The sequence below is a fragment of the Mytilus edulis genome, chromosome 3, assembly GCF_963676685.1.
Source record: "Mytilus edulis chromosome 3, xbMytEdul2.2, whole genome shotgun sequence".
Lineage (NCBI taxonomy): Eukaryota > Metazoa > Mollusca > Bivalvia > Mytilida > Mytilidae > Mytilus > Mytilus edulis.
In genome coordinates this window covers 24,884,913-24,911,025 of record NC_092346.1, presented here as the reverse complement: position 1 = coordinate 24,911,025, position 26,113 = coordinate 24,884,913, and the positions used below count along the sequence as shown (strand labels likewise).

Sequence of the window (26,113 nt, the reverse complement as noted above, 5' to 3'; positions counted from 1 at the left end):
TGCCATATTTTGATTGCCTAATACGAAGGTGTTAATTTACTCTATCACATGGCTGAGCGGGTGACAATTTTTTGGAATGTCACCCTCTCGGCTAGACCAATCAAAAATCGGCAGTTTAAACGACAATGAATTGAATCTACATCAAGTTATTTTATAGACAATGCTTAAAGTTCTAATTTACTATACAACGAAGCGTGGAACGACTCAAACTTATTTCTTTTACAATTGTTGGAAAAACGTATTTCACTTGTTAATATTTTTACTTTAAAACCTATAAATCATTGTGTGTTATGCTTATTGTTGATATTAAACGCATTCGTTCACCATCGATGGGTTTCAACTGGTGATGTACATTTCATCATTTTCATTGTGATGTATATTTCTCAGCCATATATGAGGCCTTTTGAAAGAGGTATTTACCCAAAATTTAAATAAAATAAATAACAATAACAAAATAACAACAATTGAAAATATTTTTTTTTCTTGATAGCAGAGCTTTTTTTCCCGTTTCGGGCCTAATCCTTGTATCGTTTATATGTCAAGTCAATGCACTACTATTGTCTATTTACTTCACTTCTGATGATTTTTCAAATACCCGTTTCGCTGTCAAGTACGTGACTACATAGAAAATACTTTATAATAAAACTCATCTGTTAAAGAAAATGATGATAGGACATTCATTATAATAAATCAAATATCACATAGCTGAGAGGGTGATAGAGCAGATCGGTATCCCTCGAAAAAACATTGTCATTTTTCTCGGGACCCAATCTGCTCTATCACCCTCTCAGCTATGTGTTATTTATATCTTATCACATATTTGTTACGGATACGGATACATTTTTAAGATTTACCTGTTATGTTTCATTAAATTGTTATAATTGAACTTTTTTTCCCTCTTTTCTGCAACACTTGAATATGTGATAAATAGCTTAAAGATTATAACATGTTTTTCCATATTTGCCCTGGTATCATCCCTCGACCCATATCGGCCCTCGGCTAAAGCCTCGAGGCCGATATGAGAGTCTCGGGATGATACCAGGGCTAATATAGAAAAGGGCATGTTATAATCTATACATATTGATTTCATCCAAGAATGGTCGCATATATCATGTGGATTCTGTTTAGTTGTCATGAATGACACTAATTTGTATCTAAATTGGTATTAACCAGTATATAAATCAGAGATAAACGTCGTAATGTAACTAAACATCAGTAAGTAAAATATATTGGGATGCTAGAATATATAAAGAATAAAGAAATAATAATGAGTAAGATAAAATAAAATGTAGAGAAAAGTAACAGACAATTTAAAGAATATAGAAATAAACAACACCCCCAATCCGGACCCTCATTGTATACACGAGAATCTGGATGGAAACATAGAATATATAGAATAATAGATAAGGACAGTAGGAAGTGATGCATTAATAAAAAAAGATAGAAAAAAATAATAACTGTTTGAGAATAAAGACATGAAACTTCCCTGAGTGTTGAAACAGTAACGGATTGCTATGTACTCATATTGGTAATAAATGCTAAAAGTTTACATGCGGACAACTGCAGTTCTCCTATGCACTTATGTAGAAAGGAACTAAACGGAATAAAATGAATTAAAACTTAAGATAACCAAATGTAGCTGCATTCGCTCCTTTCCATTTACTTCTTTAGACTGATTTGTAAACAACAGATGATTCAGTAATAGAAGAAAAGAACCAATCGGATGATGTTGACGATTTAGAGTTTAACGTCCAGTGACAAATATCATGTGCATATGAGAACGACAACACGTTATATGTACCCTGTGTTGTATTAGAAAGACACTTTCGGACGGATTTGAGAACGTGCTACTTTGAACAGACACAAAAATTAAGGCTGAAGAAAACGTTAATAATAGATTCATGCATATTCCAGCAGGCAATCCATATCCATATATTGAAGTGAAACACCCCTTAATAAAATGCAAAGGAAGTCAAAATAAAAATGTTCTTACTAGAAGGATACTGTCATTTTTTTTTACTCAAGAGCATCTCATTTTTAACTTTTTCAAAGGGAAAATATAAAGGTAGCACAACTATTGTCGTGGCTAAATAACTCTTAACTGACACAATTTCAATTGTCCAACCCATTAACAGACTTTATTTCCATAATGTTCACTAAAACGTGGTATTACTGACGTTATATTACAATTATGAAATATTTACTAATTTCAATTTATATTTTAGAACCAAAGTACGATTTTGTGTCCTTTAAATGATATCTAAAATTGTTTTTTTCGCCTTTCATTACAAAAATTGCTATGCGTATAAGCATAAATACTACATACTTGCGCGACGCCTTTTAGTTTTACTGAAAACTGCGCAGACTATGAAATGTTTTTACAGTTGGAAAATGTTCTATGATATATATCATTTTGTCAGACACTTTTCTTTTTTTGATTTGATTCTTATAATGTACCTAAAATCTGTATATTAAATAGATTTTAATATTAAAATTGTGCGTTTTACTCTTAACAGACGTATAACCAACCCGATTAACAGACCAACCGCCGATATAGCCGCATACTCAATATAGATTAACCGACTATCTCTCGGTTAGCCGAGTGTCGGCCGTGAACTAATTGTCGCTTACCTATATCGGAGAATACATAGTATATTATAGTATATATGTCTGCATATATCTCACTAAAATGGACTTCAGAATTATGAAGTATTAAAAATGTTTCTTATCCGAAATTAGTATATTTCCAGGAAACGTTTATAAAACTTGGAAATCATATTCCTCGGGTTACATATATGTCATATATATCCAACGAGTTCAAAGTGTAAGACCCCAGAAATTATAGACTTTAAAGATAGTTGTGTCCCAACTTTTGCAATCTGTGTTAACATCGAACTGTCTTCACGAATTATCAGCTAAACTAAAAACGTTAACAAATTTGCCAGTAATCTAATAGTATTTCTCTTAATTTCTGCAGAAACATATAAATGTATGTCTCTGGTTTCTTAAATTCTTTCATGTTAAGTGTCTTACCTTGAAATTAAAGTTATAAGTAAAATATATTATTTCCCGTCTATTTCACAAAACACTTAAGCGTTAAATGCACTCTGTGCTATGAAACAATCAAAACAATAATTAGTGATTCATCTTAACACTTCCATTGAGGTGCGTGTGTATTACCTGAAAACACCTCGTAATTTACGTCAGGTATACTTGTGTTTCATTTGTCTGTACCCCCTACAGACAAATTGTCACTCGTCATTTTGTGGTGATCATCTATATTGACTAGACTCGTTAAAAAGTGATAAATGTCATCAAATGCAATTGCAGTACAATACTGTTTTATCATGTTTGGAGACAAAAGAGACATATTATAATTTATTTGTGAAAAAGTATACGATTTTTCGCACTGGACCCTGCAGTTAGCTCATTGTAACATTGTAACTGATTTTATTATTTATATACACGTGTACCAAATTAATTTATGGCAAGCACGACCCCTCTGTACATATTTATGGAAAAAATATCATTTTATCTATAAAAACACATATTGAATCCGAGTTATGTCTTGGTGATTTCTTTCATATTTTATATTCACTACAAAATTGCACGCCATGCACTCTGAGCATGCACTACCCCGTCTGTCACAAATTCATGTATACTCTTGTGCATTTTAGTAAAAAGGTTGCACCAGTCTGCGTAATAAACTTACGTGTTTCACAAATCTGAAGTTTTTTTCATAACATATTTTGATTAAATTAAGATAAAGATGGCACAATATTAAGAATAAGTTCATGTATATGCATCGGTACCGATTCACAGTGACATCATGTTGTACACTAAAGTTTCTGTGCGTTGTTTACTAAATTTTCAACTCTTTGGGGAAAAAAGCTTGTAACGGTACCAAATATTAGTATCATGAGTGTTGCAAAATGCCAGGAAAAATGATCACAAAATGTGTCCATTTCCCCCCATAATTATAAGATCGCAAGTTACATACCAGTTTTTTTAAGTTTGAATACATATGCGATCTGTATGCAAAAACTTCACATCAGATACTTAGAAGTGTCAGTCATAATGCATGCTAGTTAAGGACTTGTGGTTAAACAGCCAGAACCGAACAAATCCGTAAATATTTTATAAGAAGTGAAAAATATGTAAAACAAATGCATTTAGACAAACTTGACATGAAGGTACGCAAAATAGACACAAATGTGGTGAATATACTTTGATTTCATTCAGTAAAATCATTAAACTATACATAATTTTTCTGCTATGTTACACGAAGTCCAACATATTTTTTCTTCAGATAACCGTCTCTTTAAGGTCTGAAAACTTTGCTGACCGTTACAGTTGTGAAAGTTCTCCAAATACATGTTTGTCATATATCGACTGAATGCTCTTTTATTTACAAAGATTTAAAACACTTTAACATTCAGTCGCCGACATCAACAGCTAATTGAGTGAACAGGACATGATAAATAGAAATAGAACAAGATTATATATGTATAAAGAACAATTGATTGACAGAAACTACATTTTTTTTACAGCCATAGATAAGAAAAACAAATGTTGCTAAATCGACTGAAAAATCAAGTTAATAGAACTGGTAGACATTTCAACGTTTTGACTGCAAAATCGATTATCGCTGTAGTTTTTGTGAAAAAGGCATCTGCATGCACTCCCACCGTGTTAAAGACAATGTATTTGGCAATATATAATAGCAACCGGCATCGATTCTTACTGTGAATTAAAGAACATCAATGAAACAGCAACCAAGCAATACATTTACATTGTCAACAGGTGTCATACAGACGAAAAGCTCTAAATCGCCTTATGGGCTTTGCTCATTGTTGAATGCCGTACGGTGACCTATAGTTGTTAATGTCTGTGTCATTTTGGTTTTTTTTTGGATAGTTGTCTCATTGGCAATAATACCACATCTTCTTTTTTATATTGAGTTCTGATATGGTTAGTTTGTAAAAAAGAAAAAAAACGAGATGAGTCCAGAGATTCAAAATCTGATTTAAAAACATTATAGACATTTGTTTCTGTAATGTTGTTTACCCATTTACTTTAACAGAAGCTGGTGTCTGTTAAAAAAGGCCATACAACAAGCAAACATATATATGGGAAGCTTTGTAGCTATAGCACTTTTAAGACTCATTTTGTTCATGAAAGATATCTTACTTTATTACAATCACCTGAGCAGAGGAGAAATTTCACTCGATTGCGTATTTCTTCTCACAGACTAAGAATTGAACAAGGTCGCTGTCAGGGTACTCTCCGACAAGACAGAATATGTCTCAGGTGCACCTCAAATAAAGTTGATGATGAAAAACATTTTTTATTCTCGTGTACATCATCTCAAGATAAGAGAAATTGTTGAAATTCCACTATTAACTCACTATGCTAAAACTTTACGCATTTGCTTCCTAGTCAAAAACTGATATGGCTTCTTAATGTAGAGAATCTTGATATCTGTCTGTGAGTTAGTTGATGAAGACAAAATATAACTTGAAAGTTAATATTTAAATCAGGCACTAGGCACGAGGTTGGCATGATGGGATACATGACACACCGTATAAGTTCTGTTACTGGCTTTCTGTTTGTGATAAAAAAAAATTATTAAACTGGTAATACTTTATCTTTTTCGTAATATGTGCACCAGTTTGGCATGTCAATTAGCATTAATTGTCCCTTGGTGCCTCTTGCAGTTGTGTCACTTTAAATAGTTCTGACTCCTCTGCACCAGGCACGAGGATGACATACCAGTTATCTCCAATTTCTAACAATATCTTACCATATCATTAATGTCCCGATACACATTTTAATATGCACCCACCATGCCATATAGCACCGTCCCTTGGTGCCTCCTGCAGTTCAGCTAGATATATTTAGCCTACTCACAGTATTCTTTTTTGTTACTTTCTAGAGGTGTGCCTGAAACGGAAGGTTATATATATATATATATATATGTATGACTCGGAGGTGTGATGGGGACGCTGAAGTGCGATGGTCACGCTGAAGTGCGATGGTACACGCTGAAGTTCGATGGTACACGCTGAAGTACGATGGTCCGTACGCTAAAGTGCGATGGTTTTTGTGTATGACGTTTAAATACTGTTACGTTTTCAAAATACAACATGGATTCGCAGGCAAGAGAATAGGGTTTTCATAGGCGGATCCAGACCCCCCCCCCCCCCTTTTCGTGGGTAAAATTGGTTGATTATATAGGGAATCATTGAAGCATGACTGGAGCGGGCCCCCTCTTAGGAAAAGTTCTGGATCCGCCACTGGTTTTGTGTAGATGAAGGTTTCATGCTAACAAAGGAAAGTAAGGGGAAAAGAAAGTAACGAATGATTCAAGTCTCAAACAGTGTTAAGCATTACATACATGTTGAGGTTACAAAACATGTTTAAACACTTTAGGCAGCAAAGCGGCTGAAAGATGAACTTGGTCACCAAATCCCAAATGGGCTAATCAGTATTCTGAATTATGCCGCAGACTTTTTATAGGATAAATACAGTATACTAATCTAAATATTAACCTTAATTTATCTTTACGTAAGCGTCACATGCATGATTTGGCAATTTGATAAAATAAAATGCTAGTATTAGCAATTGTTTCAATGTTTTTGCTATATCAAGTTGATAATGCTGTTTTATTCCTGAGATATTCTAAGCAATTACTAAGTTTTATTGTAATACTTAAGTTGAGATAGACACTTTTTAGTACTATTATAAAGACCTACACGCTGAGTCTTTTTTGTTTATTTCTCCCTTGAACACCTTATTTCATACTCTTGCGTGCTACAAGGAAAATGGAAGACTTGGAAAATGAGATTAAAACAAAAATTAAAGTCTTTGTTTTGATCTAAACAGAAGTTAAACATCTTCCAAATTAGAGGCTAGCAGCTACTTTTGTCAAATCTTAATGGTGCTATTTTTTTAAAACAGCTCATGTATATGTTGCTTTTACTCAAAGTCTTAGGTTGGCCATCGATTCGTACTACAGCGTAACCACCATCGCACTTCAGCGTAGATATCAATAAGTTAACATCACAATGTCACCATCGCACTTCAGCGTGTTCACCATCGCATTGCAGCGTGTTAACAGAGACATATATACACATATATGTCTCTGGTGTTAACCATCGTATTTCAGCGTAGACCATCGCATAATCCCATTTCAGCGTGACCATCGCGGTTCGGAGTACCATCGCGCAAGGTTCCGAGTCCTACATATACTCCTTTGTATATACTAATATATGAAAACTTTTGTTTCTTATTTGTGTTTGTAATTATGTATACTGTATTGTTTATTATATTTGTTAAAGAATAAAATTATAATGATATTATCATGATTATCATGACTCCTTGTGAGCCCATTTTATGGAAATAAAGCATCTCAGTTCTATATAATAGCAGTACTTCAAATAAAGAGTTAGAAAGAGACGATAATTAGGAATGAGAAATGCTGTGTGCTTTTGATTTATTGAAGGAAACCGCAATATGTTCTTATACAGTACTAATCTTTTTATTTGGAATGTCCGATCTCAGTAAAACAAAATATTGTATTACTGGTTATTGGTCTTTTTTCTTCAACAAACAAGCAACTTAAAAAAAAACAGTGATCAAAAGTATATGAAACCCTTATACAATGAATTATTCTATCCTAAATGTATATTATTGTACTTTAAATGTATACGTGTGTTCGATTCAAGAGATATCTCGGAACATGTGCCGTAATCTGTCCGAGACAGGACAGAAGATTATAAACTATATTTAACCAATCAAAAACGAAGGAATGTGATTCCTCGGTACTTTAATGTTTTAAAATGGCTGCCTATTTTGGAAACCAAAGTTTTTTTTCTAATTAATTAACCTGTTGCTAATTTAGCCAGTAAAGATTTGCAAATATAAAAAAATATGGTCAAGCAAACTATACAGATATTTGGAAGAGTAAAGCCAACTCGATCCAAAGCTGGGGTAAACATTTACACCACATGTTTTGTTATAGGATAATATGTTTTCATGCACAATACTCAATACTACGACAATAGTCAAATATTTAACCTGACAGTGACAGCCTGCTTAATTAATGTTTGATAAGACATTTCCATAGAAAAAAAAATCTTAAGAAATCCTAAATAACATTTATAGTATAACTAATCGCCGTATTTGAATATAAAAAATAAGACAACGCGTGACCGAACGACGCATGGATTAAACGAGTGTGCAGCACGAGTTTAATCCATAGCGGCATTCGGTCACAAGTTGTCTTATTTTTGATATTCAAATACGGCAATTAGTTATTCTTTTTATTACATTGGCAAATGGCTTTTTTTTATGAAATTAATGTAAAAAATGTAAGGAACTATATCTTTTTCCTACGCATTGACAATTTGTTTTGTATACTATAACTATACAGATATTTGGAAGAGTAAAGTCAACTCGATCCAAAGCAGGGGTAAACATTTACACCACATGTTTTGTTATAGGATAATAAGTGTTTTCATGCACAATACTCAATACTACGACAATAGTCAAATATTTAACCTGACAGTGACAGCCTGCTTAATTAATGTTTGATAAGACATTTCCATAGAAAAAAAAATCTTAAGAAATCCTAAATAACATTTATAGTATAACTAATCGCCGTATTTGAATATAAAAAATAAGACAACGCGTGACCGAACGACGCATGGATTAAACGAGTGTGCAGCACGAGTTTAATCCATAGCGGCGTTCGGTCACAAGTTGTCTTATTTTTGATATTCAAATACGGCAATTAGTTATTCTTTTTATTACATTGGCAAATGGCTTTTTTTTATGAAATTAATGTAAAAAATGTAAGGAACTATATCTTTTTCCTACGCATTGACAATTTGTTTTGTATACTATAACTATACAGATATTTGGAAGAGTAAAGTCAACTCGATCCAAAGCAGGGGTAAACATTTACACCACATGTTTTGTTATAGGATAATAAGTGTTTTCATGCACAATACTCAATACTACGACAATAGTCAAATATTTAACCTGACAGTGACAGCCTGCTTAATTAATGTTTGATTAGACATTTCCATAGAAAAAAAAATCTTAAGAAATCCTAAATAACATTTATAGTATAACTAATCCCCGTATTTGAATATAAAAAATAAGACAACGCGTGACCGAACGACGCATGGATTAAACGAGTGCGCAGCACGAGTTTAATCCATAGCGGCGTTCGGTCACAAGTTGTCTTATTTTTGATATTCAAATACGGCAATTAGTTATTCTTTTTATTACATTGGCAAATGGCTTTTTTTTATGAAATTAATGTAAAAAATGTAACAAACTATATCTTTTTCCTACGCATTGACAATTTGTTTTGATCAGACGTTATCGACGTCTTGACAACGCCTATTGTTGTATGAGGTCAGAGAGTGAAATAACCACGTTTATTTCACATGTGAAATTATCGGTTTTTATCTAACTGGGAAATCAATGTAATTCATTGCAACCAATGTAATAATTTATTATAATCAAATATATATTCATGTAGTTGTCACACCCACAACATAGCCAGAGTAAACAATAATAATTAATGCAAACATTATGTGCACAGCATTTTCTCTGAAAAAATAGGTATATATATACATATAAATAATATGAGGCAGGCATTACCTGTGAATGGGGACGAAGTCTGAACATGTTGATAAAAGAAACGGAAATACCGTAACGTTTCCGATATTGGTTCTGTTGTTAGGGATTTAGTTGTGACGTTATTTAAGTTATGACGTCATATTCAATGTAAACAAAGAAACGCTGTTATCCAGGTAACGTTTTTTTTTTTCATATCAAACAATTATTAAAATTGATTGGATGTTGAGTTCCTTCCTATATTTGTTGATATGTTGATAAATATACATTTTATTCGAAGTCTCATGCAAACAAGACCGCAAACGGAAGAAGACCGGAAATGGAAGTAGATCTGAAAAAAAAAGTTAACAATTTTGAGTTCATTAGTAGAATGAAAAATTTGGGAAATTTTCCCGATTTTTTTTTTTTTTTATTGATTTTTCTACCGTAATTGGGGACTTTGTCCCCATGATATGAGGCAGGCATTACCTGTGAAAGAAGATGAAGTCTTTATGATTCATTTTTTTCCCAAATCAAACATATTTGAACTTTAAAATCTGATAGAAAAAAAGAAACAGAAAAAATGTGACATTTCAGATTTTGGTTCTATTGTTAGGGATTTTATTTGTGACGTTACTTAAGTTATGACGTCATACATGTAAACAATATCATCAGGTATATCAAAGAATTATTAACAAGAGGCTGTCACAACGACAGCAAACCGGATTTATTAACATTTATTTGTGTCCTGGCAATATCACAAGAACCATTACTGATGAATGGTGAAAGTGAAAATCGTCAATATCAAATTTGACCTCCATTTTGTCATCAGTATCAACATATTAAAATTTGAAAAGCTTAGATTGAATGGTTCATGAGTAAATGCAACAACCTGAATGGAAACGCCATTTTACGATCTTTCAAGAACCATAACTCCTGAATGGTAAAAGTCAAAATCGTCATTATTGAACTTGACCTCTATTTTGTCATCAGTAACAACATATTAAAATTTCAAAAGCTTTGGTTGAATGGTTCATGAGAAAATGCACGGACACAACGGGAAAAACCATTTTTCAATCTTTCAAGAACCATAACTCCTGAACGGTAAAAGTCAAAATCGTCATTATTGAACTTGACCTCCATTTTGTCATCAGTAACAACATATTAAAATTTGGGAAGTTTTGGTAAAACAGTTCATGCGTAAATGCACGGACAACTCCATTTTTCAATCTTTCAAGAACCATAACTCCTGAACGGTAAAAGTCAAAATCGCCATTATTGAACTTGACCTTCGTATAGTTGTCAGTAATAACATATTAAAATTTTAAAAGCTTTGGTTGAACGGTTCATGAGTTAATGCACGGACAACATTTGATTGCCGCCCGCCCGCCCGACTGCCCGCCCGCCCGACCGCTGTACATCCCCAAATCAATAACCGACATTTTTGTCGCAAAAATCCGGTTAAAAATGAAATTGGTATTTAGTTCCTTCCTATATTTTACTAGACTGATAAATATATATTTTATTCAAAGTCTCATGCAAACAAGACCGGAAAAAGGAAGTAGATTTCGATCTGCGCAGATGCAGAGAATTGAAAAAGTCTGATAAAGCAAGTTAACTATTTTGAGTTCATTAGTAGAATGAAAATTTTTCAGGAAATTTTGAATTTTTTTTGGTTTGTTTTTTTGTTGATTTTTCTTCTGTAGTTGGGGACTCACTATGTTCCTATATTACATTCGGTGTTGACAGCAGCGTCCACAAATATTCACTCTATGTTTATTAAACTTGGACAGAAGCTTCTAATGATCAGTATCTAGAGGAAAATTTTAATTAATATTTTTTTCCCCATTTTGTTGAGCCTGCAACTAACAGCAAAAGAAGGTCAGAGACCCTAGATTTGGTGGAACCCATTAATTCTTTTGAGAAATAGGACTTACAACAATGTACTTATGAACTTTGAAAATACAACATGTATATTTGGATTTGGTAGCTAGTCGTCTATCCCACTGTTACATTGTAAATCTACAGTATATATGTATAGTGAAGAGAGAGAGTATAAATGACATTGGTAAAATAGTTTTGTTAGTTCATGTTTTTTTTCTCACTCTAATGGCTTTCAAGATTTTTGGCTCTGTGCAGTTCACGAGTAATATTTAAGAGCCTTTCAAATGCTTAAAATTTGGTCTCTACAATTGGCATTACATTATAGTCATTGAATTGGAAATTATGATAATTACAACAATTATCAACACAACATTTCCGTAGTCTAGATTGTATATTGTGTTACAAATAGTATATTTTTCTTTATTCCAGCTTTATGAAATTGATGAAGATGATGAGAGCCATCCTAGACTGACTATTACTGTACCTAGAGAACTTGCTGATGGTTTTGTAAATAATAAAAAGGAAAATTATAAATTTAGGTAAACAATTTTAAAAATGTGACCTGCTTATATTAATCATTAAACAATTCAAATTTTATTTTGGCCTTAAAAATCTTTTTGCCAAAGCTATTGACTGATTTAACTAATCACATGGATTAAGCATAATCAAATTTCATCAACACTTATTCACAGATACTGCGAGAAAAAAAAACAAGTTTTCATACTAATGGGAGACAACTCTATCTTATTATTCTAATAAATGAGAATATTTCTTTTCCAGATTTCAGAAGGTATTTGATCAATCCAGCCAACAAGATGAAATATTTGATAATGTTGCAAAGCCAGTGGCAGACAGGTATATTTTGTACCTATATAATTTATTAAACACAATGTACTTTGAAATATAGATACAGTTTTTATCTTTTATTAATACTTTATACACACAAAACAAAGCAGACATTTCTTTAATCATATTTGACAGAGCAGAATTCAACAACAACTGAATCTTATAAGGTAGATTATTTTTTCTTGAAAATTTCAGTGTAACGTCCAATAAACTACAAAATTTTCTGAGAAAGGAGTTATATAGGCAAACCATTGTATGGATGAATTAGTTTTCCATGTTGTCCTATCCACACACCTCTTATACCTATCTGAATACATATTGAAAATCTTGTATAGCACAGCTACCTATTAGATAACCACAAACTTCAACAGAGAATAAATAGACGTAAAAAATATTTAAAATCTTGGTCAAAATGAACTTGCTGGTTCTGAAAAGCTTACTAGGGTATTAAAGCATTTTGTTTAATATTGCCCCTCAAGAAAACAAAGGATCAAAGATTGATATTTTATTTAATCAAATTAAGTTGATTAAATTTATAGCTGTCATAAATTATTGATGACGGACAGTCCTTTCAGGCCCTCTTGAGTAAAATTATGTACATTGTACCTCCTAAATTATATTTTTTTCATCTTTAACTTTTCAAAAGGGTCGCACTGGACATTTATTAAAAAAGAAATATTAAAAAATCTCATCAATATCATCCTTTTTAGCTCACCTGGCCCGAAGGGCCAAGTGAGCTTTTCTCACCACTTGGCGTCCGTCGTCGTCGTCGTTAACAATTTACATTTTGAACTTCTTCTAGAGAACCACTGAATGGAATGAAACCAAACATGGCATGAATGTTCCTTATGAGGTGCTAACCAAGTGTTGTTACTTTGTTGCCGATCCATCATCCAAGATGGCCGCCAGCCGGGGACTTAGTTTAACATAGGACCCTATGGGAAATGCATACAAATGACTTCTTTTAGAGAACCACTGAATGGAATAAAACCAAACATAGCATGAATGTTCCTTATAGGGTGCTGACCAAGTGTTGTTACTTTGTAGCCGATCCATCATCCAAGATGGCCGCCAGCGGGGGACTTAGTTTAACAAAGGACCCTATGGGAAATGCATACAAATGACTTCTTTTAGAGAACCACTGAATGGAATAAAACCAAACATAGCATGAATGTTCCTTATGGAGTGCTGACCAAGTGTTACTTTGTAGCCGATCCATCATCCAAGATGGCCGCCAGCGGGGGACTTAGTTTAACATAGGACCCTATGGGAAATGCATACAAATGACTTCTTTTAGAGAACCACTGAATGGAATGAAACCAAACATGGCATGAATGTTCCTTATGAGGTGCTGACCAAGTGTTGTTACTTTGTTGCTGATCCATCATCCAAGATGGCTGCCAGCCGGGGACTTAGTTTAACATAGGACCCTATGGGAAATGCATACAAATGACTTCTTTTAGAGAACCACTGAATGGAATAAAACCAAACATAGCATGAATGTTCCTTATAGGGTGCTGACCAAGTGTTGTTACTTTGTAGCCGATCCATCATCCAAGATGGCCGCCAGCATGGGACTTAGTTTAACATAGGACCCTATGGGAAATGCATACAAATGACTTCTTTTAGAGAACCACTGAATGGAATGAAATCAAACATGGCATGAATGTTCCTAATGTGGTGCTGACCAAGTGTTGTTACTTTGTAGCCGATCCATTATCCAAGATGGTCGCCAGCGGGGGACTTAGTTTAACATAGGACCCTATGGGAAATGCATACAAATGACTTCTTCTAGAGAACCACTGAATGGAATAAAACCAAACATTGCATGAATGTTCCTTATGAGTGCTGACCAAGTGTTGTTACTTTGTAGCCGATCCATCATCCAAGATGGTCGCCAGCGGGGGACTTAGTTTAACATAGGACCCTATGGGAAATGCATACAAATGACCTCTTTTAGAGAACCACTGAATGGAATAAAACCAAACATAGCATGAATGTTCCTTATAGGGTGCTGACCAAGTGTTGTTACTTTGTAGCTGATCCATCATCCAAGATGGCCGCCAGCATGGGACTTAGTTTAACATAGGACCCTATGGGAAATGCATACAAATGACTTCTTTTAGAGAACCACTGAATGGAATGAAATCAAACATGGCATGAATGTTCCTAATGTGGTGCTGACCAAGTGTTGTTACTTTGTAGCCGATCCATTATCCAAGATGGTCGCCAGCGGGGGACTTAGTTTAACATAGGACCCTATGGGAAATGCATACAAATGACTTCTTCTAGAGAACCACTGAATGGAATAAAACCAAACATTGCATGAATGTTCCTTATGAGTGCTGACCAAGTGTTGTTACTTTGTAGCCGATCCATCATCCAAGATGGCCGCCAGCATGGGACTTAGTTTAACATAGGACCCTATGGGAAATGCATACAAATGACTTCTTTTAGAGAACCACTGAATGGAATAAAACCAAACATGGCATGAATGTTCCTTATGAGGTGCTGACCAAGTGTTGTTACTTTGTAGCCGATCCGTCATCCAAGATGGCCGCCAGTGGGGGACTTTTGAATGAAATTAAAGATGTTCCTTTCCTTATAAATGAGGTTGTGTTGTCACTTTTAGCCAAATTTATATTTTTTTATATGATTTCAAAAACCCAAGTAGAATCAGGTGAGCGATACAGGCTCTTGAGAGCCTCTAGTTTCAATTATACCGCAAACAAATATTCAAAATTTTTCTTGATTATAGTTTGATATTTCTGTTTTAGCGTTATGCAGGGATACAATGGTACCATTTTTGCATATGGCCAGGTAAGTTAACTGAAATTTTTAAGCCAGGTATTAACAGAATTTTTTATTATTTTTTTTTATCTTTGTTAGGTCCGATATTAAAATTGGGTAGGTTGATACATGCATGACAGTTCGTCTGTGTCTGTCCCTTTACATGTTAAAGTTTTTTAATCAAGGTAGTTTTAGTTTTTAGATAGTGACGTTCCCTTGTCACCATCTTACGGTGTTTATATATCTCAACTTGTACGATTCGCTCGTGTATGTAACAATGTTTTAGACTTTAACGAGAGAAATTTATGTATTACTGAAAAATTATTACACCAGGGTTTTCGATATCACAAACTAGTCAAAACATTTACTAAATTTTATCATCAGTATAAAGACATCATTCGTAAATATAGCTCAACATGCAGACTTCTAATACGTTCAGGTATTTCACATCCAATTTTTTATGGAAATATTCTTTATAAAGCACAACGGTGTCAGTATTCACCTCAGAAACTTACAAAACCTTTGAATAGACTTATTAAGAAGGGACATAATTATGATACTGTTGTCAAGTCATTAACGATTGCATATTTTGGCGTTAATTTTGAGTCACAGCAGAGGGTCACCAACAGGTCTTCAAAGTAATGGGAGACAACTCTATCTTATTATTCTAACATATGAGAATATTTCTTTTCTAGATTTCAGAAGGTATTTCGTCACTTCCTAACGGGAAGGTCTTTGCATCGGAACTAAACACATTTATTCTAAAAACAGTTGTTGGCATGACACGGGTTATGTTCTTCTCATATATGTTATGATGGTATTACACTAAACCCCTAACGGGAAGGATTGTGCCTGATGTTCATATGATGAAATCATAATCTTTCAGTCAGTTTAATTGAAGTCTGGAGCTGGCATGTCAGTTAACTGCTAGTAGTCTGTTGTTATTTATGTATTATTGTCATTTTGTTTATTTTCTTTGGTTACATCTTCTGACATCAGACTCGGACTTCTCTTGAACTGAATTTTAATGTGCGTATTGTTATGCGTTTACTTTTCTACATTGGTTAGAGGTATAGGGGGAGGGTTGAGATCTCACAAACATGTTTTACCCCGCCGCATTTTTGCGCCTGTCCCAAGTCAGGAGCCTCTTGCCTTTGTTAGTCTTGTATTATTTTAATTTTAGTTTCTTGTGTACAATTTGAAAATTAGTATGGCGTTCATTATCACTGGACTAGTATATATTTGTTTAGGGGCCAGCTGAAGGACGCCTCCGAGTGCGGGAATTTCTCACTACATTGAAGACCTGTTGGTGACCCTCTGCTGTTGTTTTTTATTTGGTCGGGTTGTTGTCTCTTTGACACATTCCCCATTTCCATTCTCAATTTTATTAGTTGAAGTTGAAGTCCAAATAACTTGTAAATTAGTACACATATTTCCTATTATATTTTCTTTCTAATCATAATGCCAAATTAAAGTTTTGACCCATATTTCATCGTCCACTGAACATAGAAAATGGTAGTGGGAGTTGGGCATCTGTGTACATTATACTATGAACACATTCTTGTTTACCAATGCATGTTAGTTAAATAAACAAAATATTAATAATAATTTGTAAAGTTGTAAACAAAAAAGTCCAGTTAAAGTTTTGGAAGTTGAACAGAATGACTTGAAACTGAAATGTTGGAATTTATTTTATGATAAAAATATTATTTTTTCAGACAGGCAGTGGAAAAACCTTCACAATTACTGGAGGGGCAGAGCGATATACTGACAGAGGAATAATTCCTAGGTGCTTATCATATTTCTTTGAGCAATTTGAACAGGTAATATATCAATAACAGCTTTATTGTATGTATTTTCAGATTGACTTTTGTGTCTTTGATATTTTCTTGAACAAAAAATGTAGAAAGGAAAATTTTAATAGGTAGCCAAATTATCAGTTGAACAAGTGAAGACATTTTAAAGAACACAATTAATATTGTCTTAGAAAGAGTTTTTAAACTTGTTAAATAGTTATCAGAAACTGCTTAATATTGGTATGTAAATTGTTTCTGTAAATTCAAAAATATCTGCAATGTTTTTATTATGGCAAAATATTAAAATCTGGCATTTAAATTTTAGAATAATTATTTTGTATTGTGCATTTAGTGAAGTTGATAAATTAACATGTGTATCTCACAGTTTTCCCCCATTATTCAACAATTGCAAGAGTAAATGCACTTAAAATTTTCTGAATTTACAGTACATTGTTAACCAACTAAGTTTTGTGACATTCTCAAGTAGAAAAATGTTATTATTTTAGGATGGAGGTCGGTCTTATACTTTACATATATCCTACCTGGAAATCTATAATGAGAGTGGTTATGATTTATTAGACCCTAAACATGATGCAGCAAAGCTAGAAGACCTTCCGTAAGTATTGATAAAATATATTACAAAAGTTCTTATTGTAATAAGATATCTTTTACATCTTATATTTGAAGATAAGGAGATGTGATATGATTGCCAATGAAAAAACTTTATAGAATTATTTAAGAAAGGGAGTAAAAAAAATTTTCATTGTCTGAAAATAACTCTATGCTTATCTGTGTAAAATGTGTATATTTAGCAATAAAAATATGAAACTACAAAATTTCTTCCATACTTTGTGTAAAAATAAGCTATTTCTTGAAATTTTGGTTCCCATGGTTTTCTCATCTGGATTTTCCTGTCTGAGTAATATTTTGCCAACCTTGAATCTACAAATATTTGTATAAGGAAGATATATGGTGATCCTCAATGCAAAGCAGTTTTATTATGATTCCTTCACCTTAAATTTAGCCATCTGAGTAGTTTATGTTTCAACACTTTCATAAAATAGAAAATATCTTGAAAATAGTCCTCATGCAAAATTATACAATAAAGGGCTCTGGCAGCATATTTTATTTTATGGATTTGATTTTGTGTTGTAGGAAAGTGAGTTTAATGGAGGACACAGACCAGAATATCCATTTAAAGAATTTGTCTGTACATCCTGCTAACAGTGAAGAGGAAGCATTGAATTTACTCTTCCTTGGAGATACCAACAGAATGATTGCAGAGGTATGGTGCAATAGTTACCCCAGTTTCTAATAAATTGTCCTTTCATTGCAATTGATGCACAAGCAGATTAAAATACATATCCTGTGTCTAAGTTTTGCCTGCAAGGAAAAGGTGCCATTCTACGTCTGTTTTAAAAACCTTTCTGGATCCTCTAGTTTTGTTGCATTAATACATACCTTCAAAAATTTGAACGTTGAAATATCATTGGCTAATGAAATAATAAGAACTAATAAGGAATAAACGGCCTCTCCCCCTGTCTTCGCATCTAAGTTATTTAAAGTAACAAAAATTACCTTGTTTTACAAATTTACCTATTTGTCCTGTTTCTCTCTTTAATTAATTTCTGTTGTAAAGTGTTTGTATATTTTTATTTTACAGACTCCTATGAATCAAGCCTCTACAAGATCACATTGTATATTTACTGTCCATCTGACTTCTACAGAGACTGGATCAGCTACCATCAGAAGATCTAAACTCCATCTTGTGGATCTGGCAGGGTAATACATAACACTATACTCTAATATTCAAAGGTTCATTACTATCAGTGTTGATGTATTGCTTTGTTTTTACAAGCTGTAAATGAATTAACCGTCAAAATCCTGAAGGAACCAAAAAGCTATTAAACTATGAAAACTAAAGAAGTCTATAACAAATTAGTGGAAATGTAGTAATTTTTTGCAATTTTTTCTGGAACTTACTGAAATCATGAAAAATTATACAATACCCTAAGAAAGACAGTATTAACAGACAATAATAATACACATCATTATACATGCATGGTAAATGGGAAACACAACTAAGATTAAATGCAATGAAAACAGTTTCATAAGTCTTTAGAAGATAAGAATTTTCAGTGTATATATTATATCAATAAAAAACCATTCAGAATAGAATAATAGAACTATCTTTATAAATTGCATTTATATTTGTATAAAGTTCTGATGTGTAAATCAGAGATCTTGATGATTTCATAAAACCTCATGGAGAATGAAAAATAAAAATGTGATTTGTAGTGTAATTGTGAGTGATAATTTGTAGAATTTTGATTTTAGATCTGAGAGGGTATCAAAGACTGGTGTTAATGGAGTACTACTCAAAGAAGCAAAATATATCAACTTATCATTACACTTTTTAGAACAGGTAAATCTTCAAATAAAATATTTATATGGGTCAAGGTACATAATGGTGTTTTTTTTTTAGATTCAAGGAAACTTGGATAAAACTGTACTTGCAATGAATTTATTTCGACCAAAACTCTCTAAAGAAAAGTTTTTTTTTTTGTTTTTTTTTTGGAAAATATAAAGTAGAAATGTGAAATATTCTTTAAATATTTATACCTTCATTTAGATAGAGTCATGAAAATGTTTGAAAATTTGTACTCTTTAACTGCTGATCTTAGACCAAAATTGGAAAAAAAAACATCTTGTTCCTTTGTGTTAAGAATAATGGGGTCCATATGGTCAAGTTTTCACCTCATTCACTATGAAGGTTTATCTTTTGCAGGTGATAATAGCCTTAGCAGATAAGAGTCGTCAACACATCCCCTACAGGAATTCTATGATGACTTCAGTAATACGGGACAGTCTGGGTGGAAATTGTATGACCACCATGATAGCCACATGTTCTGTGGAAAAGAAAAATGTTGATGTAAGTTGACTTACATATTTTGGAGACCATGATTTTATTTTGGAATTTCTTGAAATATTGAATTAGTGATCAGAAGTTTGATGTGAGTTGTCTATTTCAGTTAAGATAGAAAATGAAAGTAGTTTTCAGGTACATTTTTCTTTTTTTATCTACTGGGAAGACATCAAATATCACAGGCACAGTGCGTCAAGGTATTTCTTTTACAGCCATGTAGATTATATAAACATAATATGAGAAATACAAAAGAATATAATTTATCATTTACTTTAATATTATAATGTGTTATATTAGAGTTTTGAAAAGAATACTGTTTAAAATAACATTAGTCTTTAGTAATTGGTTTTCTTTTCTTCTTAAACAGGAGACAATTTCAACTTGTCGTTTTGCACAAAGAGTTGCAATGATTAAGAATGACGTCATGGTCAATGAAGAACTTGATCCAAAATTACTGATAGCAAGATTAAAAAAAGAGGTTCAACAGTTAAAAGAGGAATTGGCCATGGCTACTGGTGAACAAAGAACAGATAGTCTTACAGAAGAAGAATTAAGCAGGTAATTATGTTGTAATTATCTCCGCTTGGTCCATTATAAATTATAGGCAGATTATTTCACCAATAGATATCTTAATAGTTGCTATTTAATGAATTAGGTAATGTTTAATTTTGGGGGTCTACGTTTAAAATGAAGTACTCAAAACTTCATTTTGAAGTTATCTTGAAGTAGTGGAAATGTAGGCATTACTGTGTTAGTTCATGACAATACTTTACACCGACTTAGGAACAGTACCTTCAATAGCCTTAACTTGTAAAGGCATTTTAATTTGAAAATATACATTTTATTTGTCATATTGAAGGCTCAAAAGGATGAGTTGAATGAAATGCAATGATAAAAGAGTCTTGCCTTTTTAGCTCACCTGGCCCAAAGGCCAAGTGAGCTTTTCCCATCACTTTGCGTCCGTCGTCGTCGTTGTCCGTCGTCGTTAACTTTTACAAAAATCTTCTCCTCTGAAACTACTGGGCCAAATTAAACCAAACTTGGCCACAATCATCATTGGGGTATCTAGTTTTAAAAATGTGTGGCGTGACCCCGCCAACCAACCAAGATGGCCGCCATGGCTAAAAATAGAACATAGGGGTAAAATGCAGTTTTTGGCTTATAACTCAAAAACCAAAGCATTTAGAGCAAATCTGACTGGGTAAAATTGTTTATCAGGTCAAGATCTATCTGCCCTGAAATTTTCAGACAAATCAGACAACCAGTTGTTGGGTTGCTGCCCCTGAATTAGTAATTTTAAGGAAATTTTGCAGATTTTGGTTATTATCTTGAATATTATTATAGATAGAGATAAACTGTAAATTGCAATAATGATCAGCAAAATAAGATCTACAAATAAGTCAACATGACCAAAATTGTCAATTGACCTCTTAAGGAGTTATTGCCCTTTGTAGTGAATTGTTAAAAATTTTCATAATTTTTTGTTAATTTTTGTAAATTTTTATGCCCCACCTACCCACCTACGATAGTAGAGGGGCATTATGTTTTCTGGTCTGTGCGTCCGTTCGTTCGTTCGTCCGTCCGTCTGTCCCGCTTCAGGTTAAAGTTTTTGGTCAAGGTAGTTTTTGATGAAGTTGAAGTCCAATTGACTTCAAACTTGGTACACATGTTCCCTATGATATGATCTTTCTAATTTTAATGCCAAATTAGAGATTTTACCCCAATTTCACGGTCCACTGAACTTAGAAAATGATTGTGCGAGTGGGGCATTCGTGTACTGAGGACACATTCTTGTTAGGAAATATTTTCCACTGTAATCACTGTTCCAAGTTCATTATAGATAGAGATAACTGTAGCAACAAGAATGTTCAGTAAACACATCACCATCACAAAAACACAATTTTGTCATGAATTTATCTGTGTCCATTGATAATATGCACATAGACCAAGGTGAGCGACACAGGCTCTTGAGAGCCTCTAGTTTCATGAAATTATATTTGCAGTTAAACATCAATATGAATGATAATTGTTGCCATAATTAAAGTTGCTTAAAAGCATGTAGTAAAGCAAATAAAAGATGTTAATGAAAGAAAAATTAAGCCTGAATTTTGATGAGTTTGTAGATCATTTAACTAGACTTATTTTTCTATTTTAGATGTAAATATGCAGTAGACAACTATTTAGCTGACAATGATAAAGAATCAACTTTAGATATTGGTGCTGATATGAGGAAGATCCAGTATTGTTATTCTCTCCTCAAGGTAAACATGCATAGTCAACACTTTGTTATAAGGAGGTAGATCTAAATCAAGGGAGATAACTCCAAGTATCACAGTTGTGTAAACCATTCTAGTAAAGATATTCTAAGATTCTAGATTATATAGATCAAATTACTTCTGTTTAAAAGGAGTGTGTGAAAGCATTGGTTGATGAAAATACATTACTGATGAAATAAGTTTTTTTCCATTAACCCAGGTTTTAAACCTCTGACATCATTCTAGTAGAGATGGTTTAGTTTACTTATCATTTTATTGACATTATTTCTCTTAACTATAATAATCGCAGTCTTACGTGTGTAATTTATTTCAACATACCAGAAACCAAAAGGTTTCTTTATATCCAAGGACTCAAACATGATTAAAAAATAAAATCACAAAAATTCTGAACCCCGAGGAAAATTCAAAACAGAAAGTCCCTAATCAAATGGCAAAATCAAATGATAAAACACACCAAACATTTGTGGTCAAGCAGGAATAACTGAGTTTATTTACAAATGATATTCATAACTTTACTTTGCTTTTCAAATATATATTAATCAAATTTAAATTTCTTCTTAGCAAATGGTACAAGAAAAACCCAAGGTTGTTGAAGTGGAAGCGCAGCAGAGATCCCCATCCTACACTGATGTTGATACTGGTCCTTATAGAGATTCTGAAAACGGCAGATTGAAAGAACTTATACTACAGAGAGATAATGAAATCAGTATCCTTTAATACACAAAATTGTTTCTGTTTCTGTAATCAATAATACACAATTATGACTGATTTTTTTTATTTTCATATTAATTGTCATTATTTAACTTTGAGATGAAGTTGTATTAATTCAATGATATCTGGTGATCAGTGGTTATTTAAATGTTTTCATTTCGTGGAATGTTTATCTAAAAACAGCTAAAATATAATTTATTAAACAGCTAAAATAAAGTTTTAAACTTTTAACTTTCAACAAGTTATTTTCTTAAGTTACTGTTAAACACATATAGATACTTATACAATCATACATTGAAAATATTTTACATCTTTAATATTTTTTTGTAAAATTAGATACAGACATATACATGTATAAAAATTGCAAGTCTTTCTGAGGAAGAAAAAAAAGGCTCCTTCATTTTTGTTTTTGATATATTCCTGTTAGATTAATCATTGTTCAAAAAATTAGAAATTGGTACACTTTGACCTTTTAAAATACTTGACTGTCTGCCATTCTAATTCTATGTATTAAAGTGGTACCAAAGACACCTTGACTAAAATTTATTTGGCTCATTTAATTTTCTTAAATTTTGACAAAATATTTACTTTGACCCTTTGACAAAAATATAAAAATTTCAAAAAATTTGAACCAACGAATTTATCAGAAAAATTACACTGGTTATATAGCAGTTTGACAAACACTAATTTTGATCATTGAGAAGCTTAATATTCCCTTAACAAACCAACGTAATTAAATCGTTTAGCTGATTTTACAGAGTTATCTCCCTGTAGTGTTAGGTACCACCTTAATTTATTAGTTTCGATATTAAGAATAAGGATCCTATATTTGTCATGTTATGATAAATCAGATTTCAGTTATCTTCATAGGTTGTTGTCTCAGTGTCTTTCAACAACCTCTCCTGTTATTAGTATCAATGAGTTTAAGAATTGTAAGAATTTTCTTCCTTAACAGTTATAAAGATATCTTAGTAGGAATGTTAAAGAAAGAAAAGAAAAGATCAGCAGATGCAATGGCAGAAGTAGAAAGTTTTGGTCGTATGAAATCCTTTGAAGACAACAGTCGTCCATCTAGTGGTCGAAGAAGTCGTGGAAGTAGAATGAATACAGCAGAAAGTCTCAGTGCTAATAAACGTAACAGTAGTAGTACCAGTTTGGATGAACAAACAAAAACAAAAATTTGTAAGTACTAAATACAAGTAAATCCATTCTTGTATGTTATATCTTATTTCATTGGTGAGTGTCATAGCAACCAAAAACTTAATAGATGTTTAAACTCAAATCAAATATGTACCCTCATAGATAGTCAAGGTCATTAAAAACCCCTTTAAGTTGGGAGAAATTCTATTAAAGTTTTTTTTTTTATATATTTCCTTTCAAAACGATCAAATGGAAACTTTGAAAACGATTAAATTTAAAGTTTAATAATTTTTAATCAGTTAAAATGCATTAATGAAAATTTACCAATATAATTTGATTGTGATTTTATGAGAATATATGAAAAATGACTTTTAGATTAGCATTTCTCTCATTTTACAATCTTACAGTAGACTATTTCACAATACTTCAAATCACTAGTAAAATTACCAGACTTTATAATATGTATAACATCCCCCCCCCCCCCCCCCCCCCCAAAAAAAATGGCAGGATATGAATAAAAACATCATCAATGAAAATTAAATAAGTCTTTTGCACTTACCACAAAATCACAAACAAGATAAAAACTTATAATTCATCAGAACAAATCTATTCAATTCACCAATAGGACTTTATGTAAGACTCTTTTTAGCTCACCTGGCCCAAAGGGCCAAGTAAGCTTTTCTCATCACTTGGCGTCCGGAGTCCGGCTTCCGGCATCCCGCGTCCGGCTTTCGGCATCCGGCGTCCGTCGTCGTCCGTCGTCTTCATCGTTCTGCGTTAACTTTTACAAAAATCTTCTCCTCTGAAACTACTGGGCCAAATTTAACCAAACTTGGCCACAATCATCATTGGGGTATCTAGTTTAAAAAATGTGTCAGGTGACCCGGCCAACCAACCAAGATGGTCGCCATGGCTAAAAATAGAACATAGGGGTAAAATGCAGTTTTTGGCTTATAACTCAAAAACCAAAGCATTTAGAGCAAATCTGACATGCGGTAAAATTGTTCATCAGGTCAACATCTATTTGCCCTGAAATTTTCAGATGAATTGGACATTTCGTTGTTGGGTTGCTGCCCCTGAAATGGTAATTTGAAGGAAATTTTGCTGATTTTGGTTATTATCTTGGTTATTATCTTGAATATTATTATAGATAAAGATAAACTGTAAACAGCAATGATGTTCAGCAAAGTAAGATTTACAAATAAGTCAACATGACCAAAATGGTCAGTTAACCACTTTAGGAGTTATTGCCCTTTATAGTCAATTTTTAACCATTTTTCGTAAATCTTAGTAAATCTTTTAGAAAAATCTTCTCCTCTGAAACTACTGGGCCAAATTTAACCAAACTTGACCATAATCATCATTGGGGTATCTAGTTTAAAAAATGTGTCCGGTGACCTGGCCAACCAACCAAGATGGCCGCCATGGCTAAAAATAGAACATAGGGGTAAAATGCAGTTTTTGGCTTATAACTCAAAAACCAAAGCATTTACAGCAAATCTGACATGGGGGTAAAATTGATCATTAGGTCAAGATCTATCTGCCCTGAAATTTTCAGATGAATCGGATTTTCCGTTGTTGGGTTGCTGCCCCTGAATTGGTAATTTTAAGGAAATTTTGCTGTTTTGGTTATTATCTTGAATATTATTACAGACAGAGATAAACTGTAAACAGCAATAATGTTCAGCAAAGCACAATCTACAAATAAGTCAACATGACCAAAATGGTCAGTTAACCACTTTAGGAGTTATTGCCCTTTATAGTCAATTTTTAACCATTTTTCGTAAATCTTAGTAATCTTTTAGAAAAATCTTCTCTGAAACTACTGGGCCAAATTAAACCAAGCTTGGCCACAATCATCATTGGGGTATCTAGTTTAAAAAATGTGTCCGGTGACCTGGCCAACCAACCATGATGGCCGCCATGGCTAAAAATAGAACATAGGGGTAAAATGCAGGTTTTGGCTTATAACTCAAAAACCAAAGCATTTAGAGCAAATCTGACAGCAGTTTAATTGTTTATCAGGTCAAGATCTATCTGCCCTGAAATTTTCAGATGAATCAGACAACCCGTTGTTGGGTTGTTGCCCCTGAAATGGTAATTTTAAGGAAATT

The 26,113-nt window shown here is 32.9% G+C and overlaps 2 protein-coding genes across 3 annotated transcripts in view; one reads left to right on the top strand and one right to left on the bottom strand.

Moving 5' to 3' along the window:
* Positions 1-3,099, bottom strand: part of LOC139514242 (disheveled-associated activator of morphogenesis 1-A-like) — a 55,217-nt gene extending 52,118 nt beyond the window's left edge. Inside the window, exon 1 of the mRNA XM_071303124.1 lies at positions 3,034-3,099. The gene's annotated coding sequence lies outside the window, so the exon portion shown is untranslated. The remainder of the gene's footprint in view (positions 1-3,033) is intronic.
* A 4,685-nt stretch (positions 3,100-7,784) lies between these two features.
* The window catches only part of LOC139514243 (kinesin-like protein KIF6), a 32,773-nt gene continuing 14,444 nt past the window's right edge, over positions 7,785-26,113 (top strand). Inside the window, exons 1-14 of one of the 2 annotated variants that reach the window (XM_071303125.1) lie at positions 7,785-7,992; positions 11,944-12,053; positions 12,295-12,369; positions 15,138-15,180; positions 16,869-16,973; positions 17,453-17,562; positions 18,102-18,231; positions 18,610-18,728; positions 19,284-19,371; positions 19,735-19,878; positions 20,240-20,430; positions 22,028-22,133; positions 22,710-22,854; positions 23,823-24,041. In XM_071303125.1, the coding sequence (XP_071159226.1) occupies positions 7,933-7,992; positions 11,944-12,053; positions 12,295-12,369; positions 15,138-15,180; positions 16,869-16,973; positions 17,453-17,562; positions 18,102-18,231; positions 18,610-18,728; positions 19,284-19,371; positions 19,735-19,878; positions 20,240-20,430; positions 22,028-22,133; positions 22,710-22,854; positions 23,823-24,041 (1,645 nt within the window). In that variant the 5' untranslated portion in view covers positions 7,785-7,932. Of the gene's footprint in view, positions 7,993-8,913; positions 8,957-11,943; positions 12,054-12,294; positions 12,370-15,137; positions 15,181-16,868; positions 16,974-17,452; positions 17,563-18,101; positions 18,232-18,609; positions 18,729-19,283; positions 19,372-19,734; positions 19,879-20,239; positions 20,431-22,027; positions 22,134-22,709; positions 22,855-23,822; positions 24,042-26,113 lie in introns of those variants that run through there. The other variant, XM_071303126.1, reaches the window with a different exon arrangement.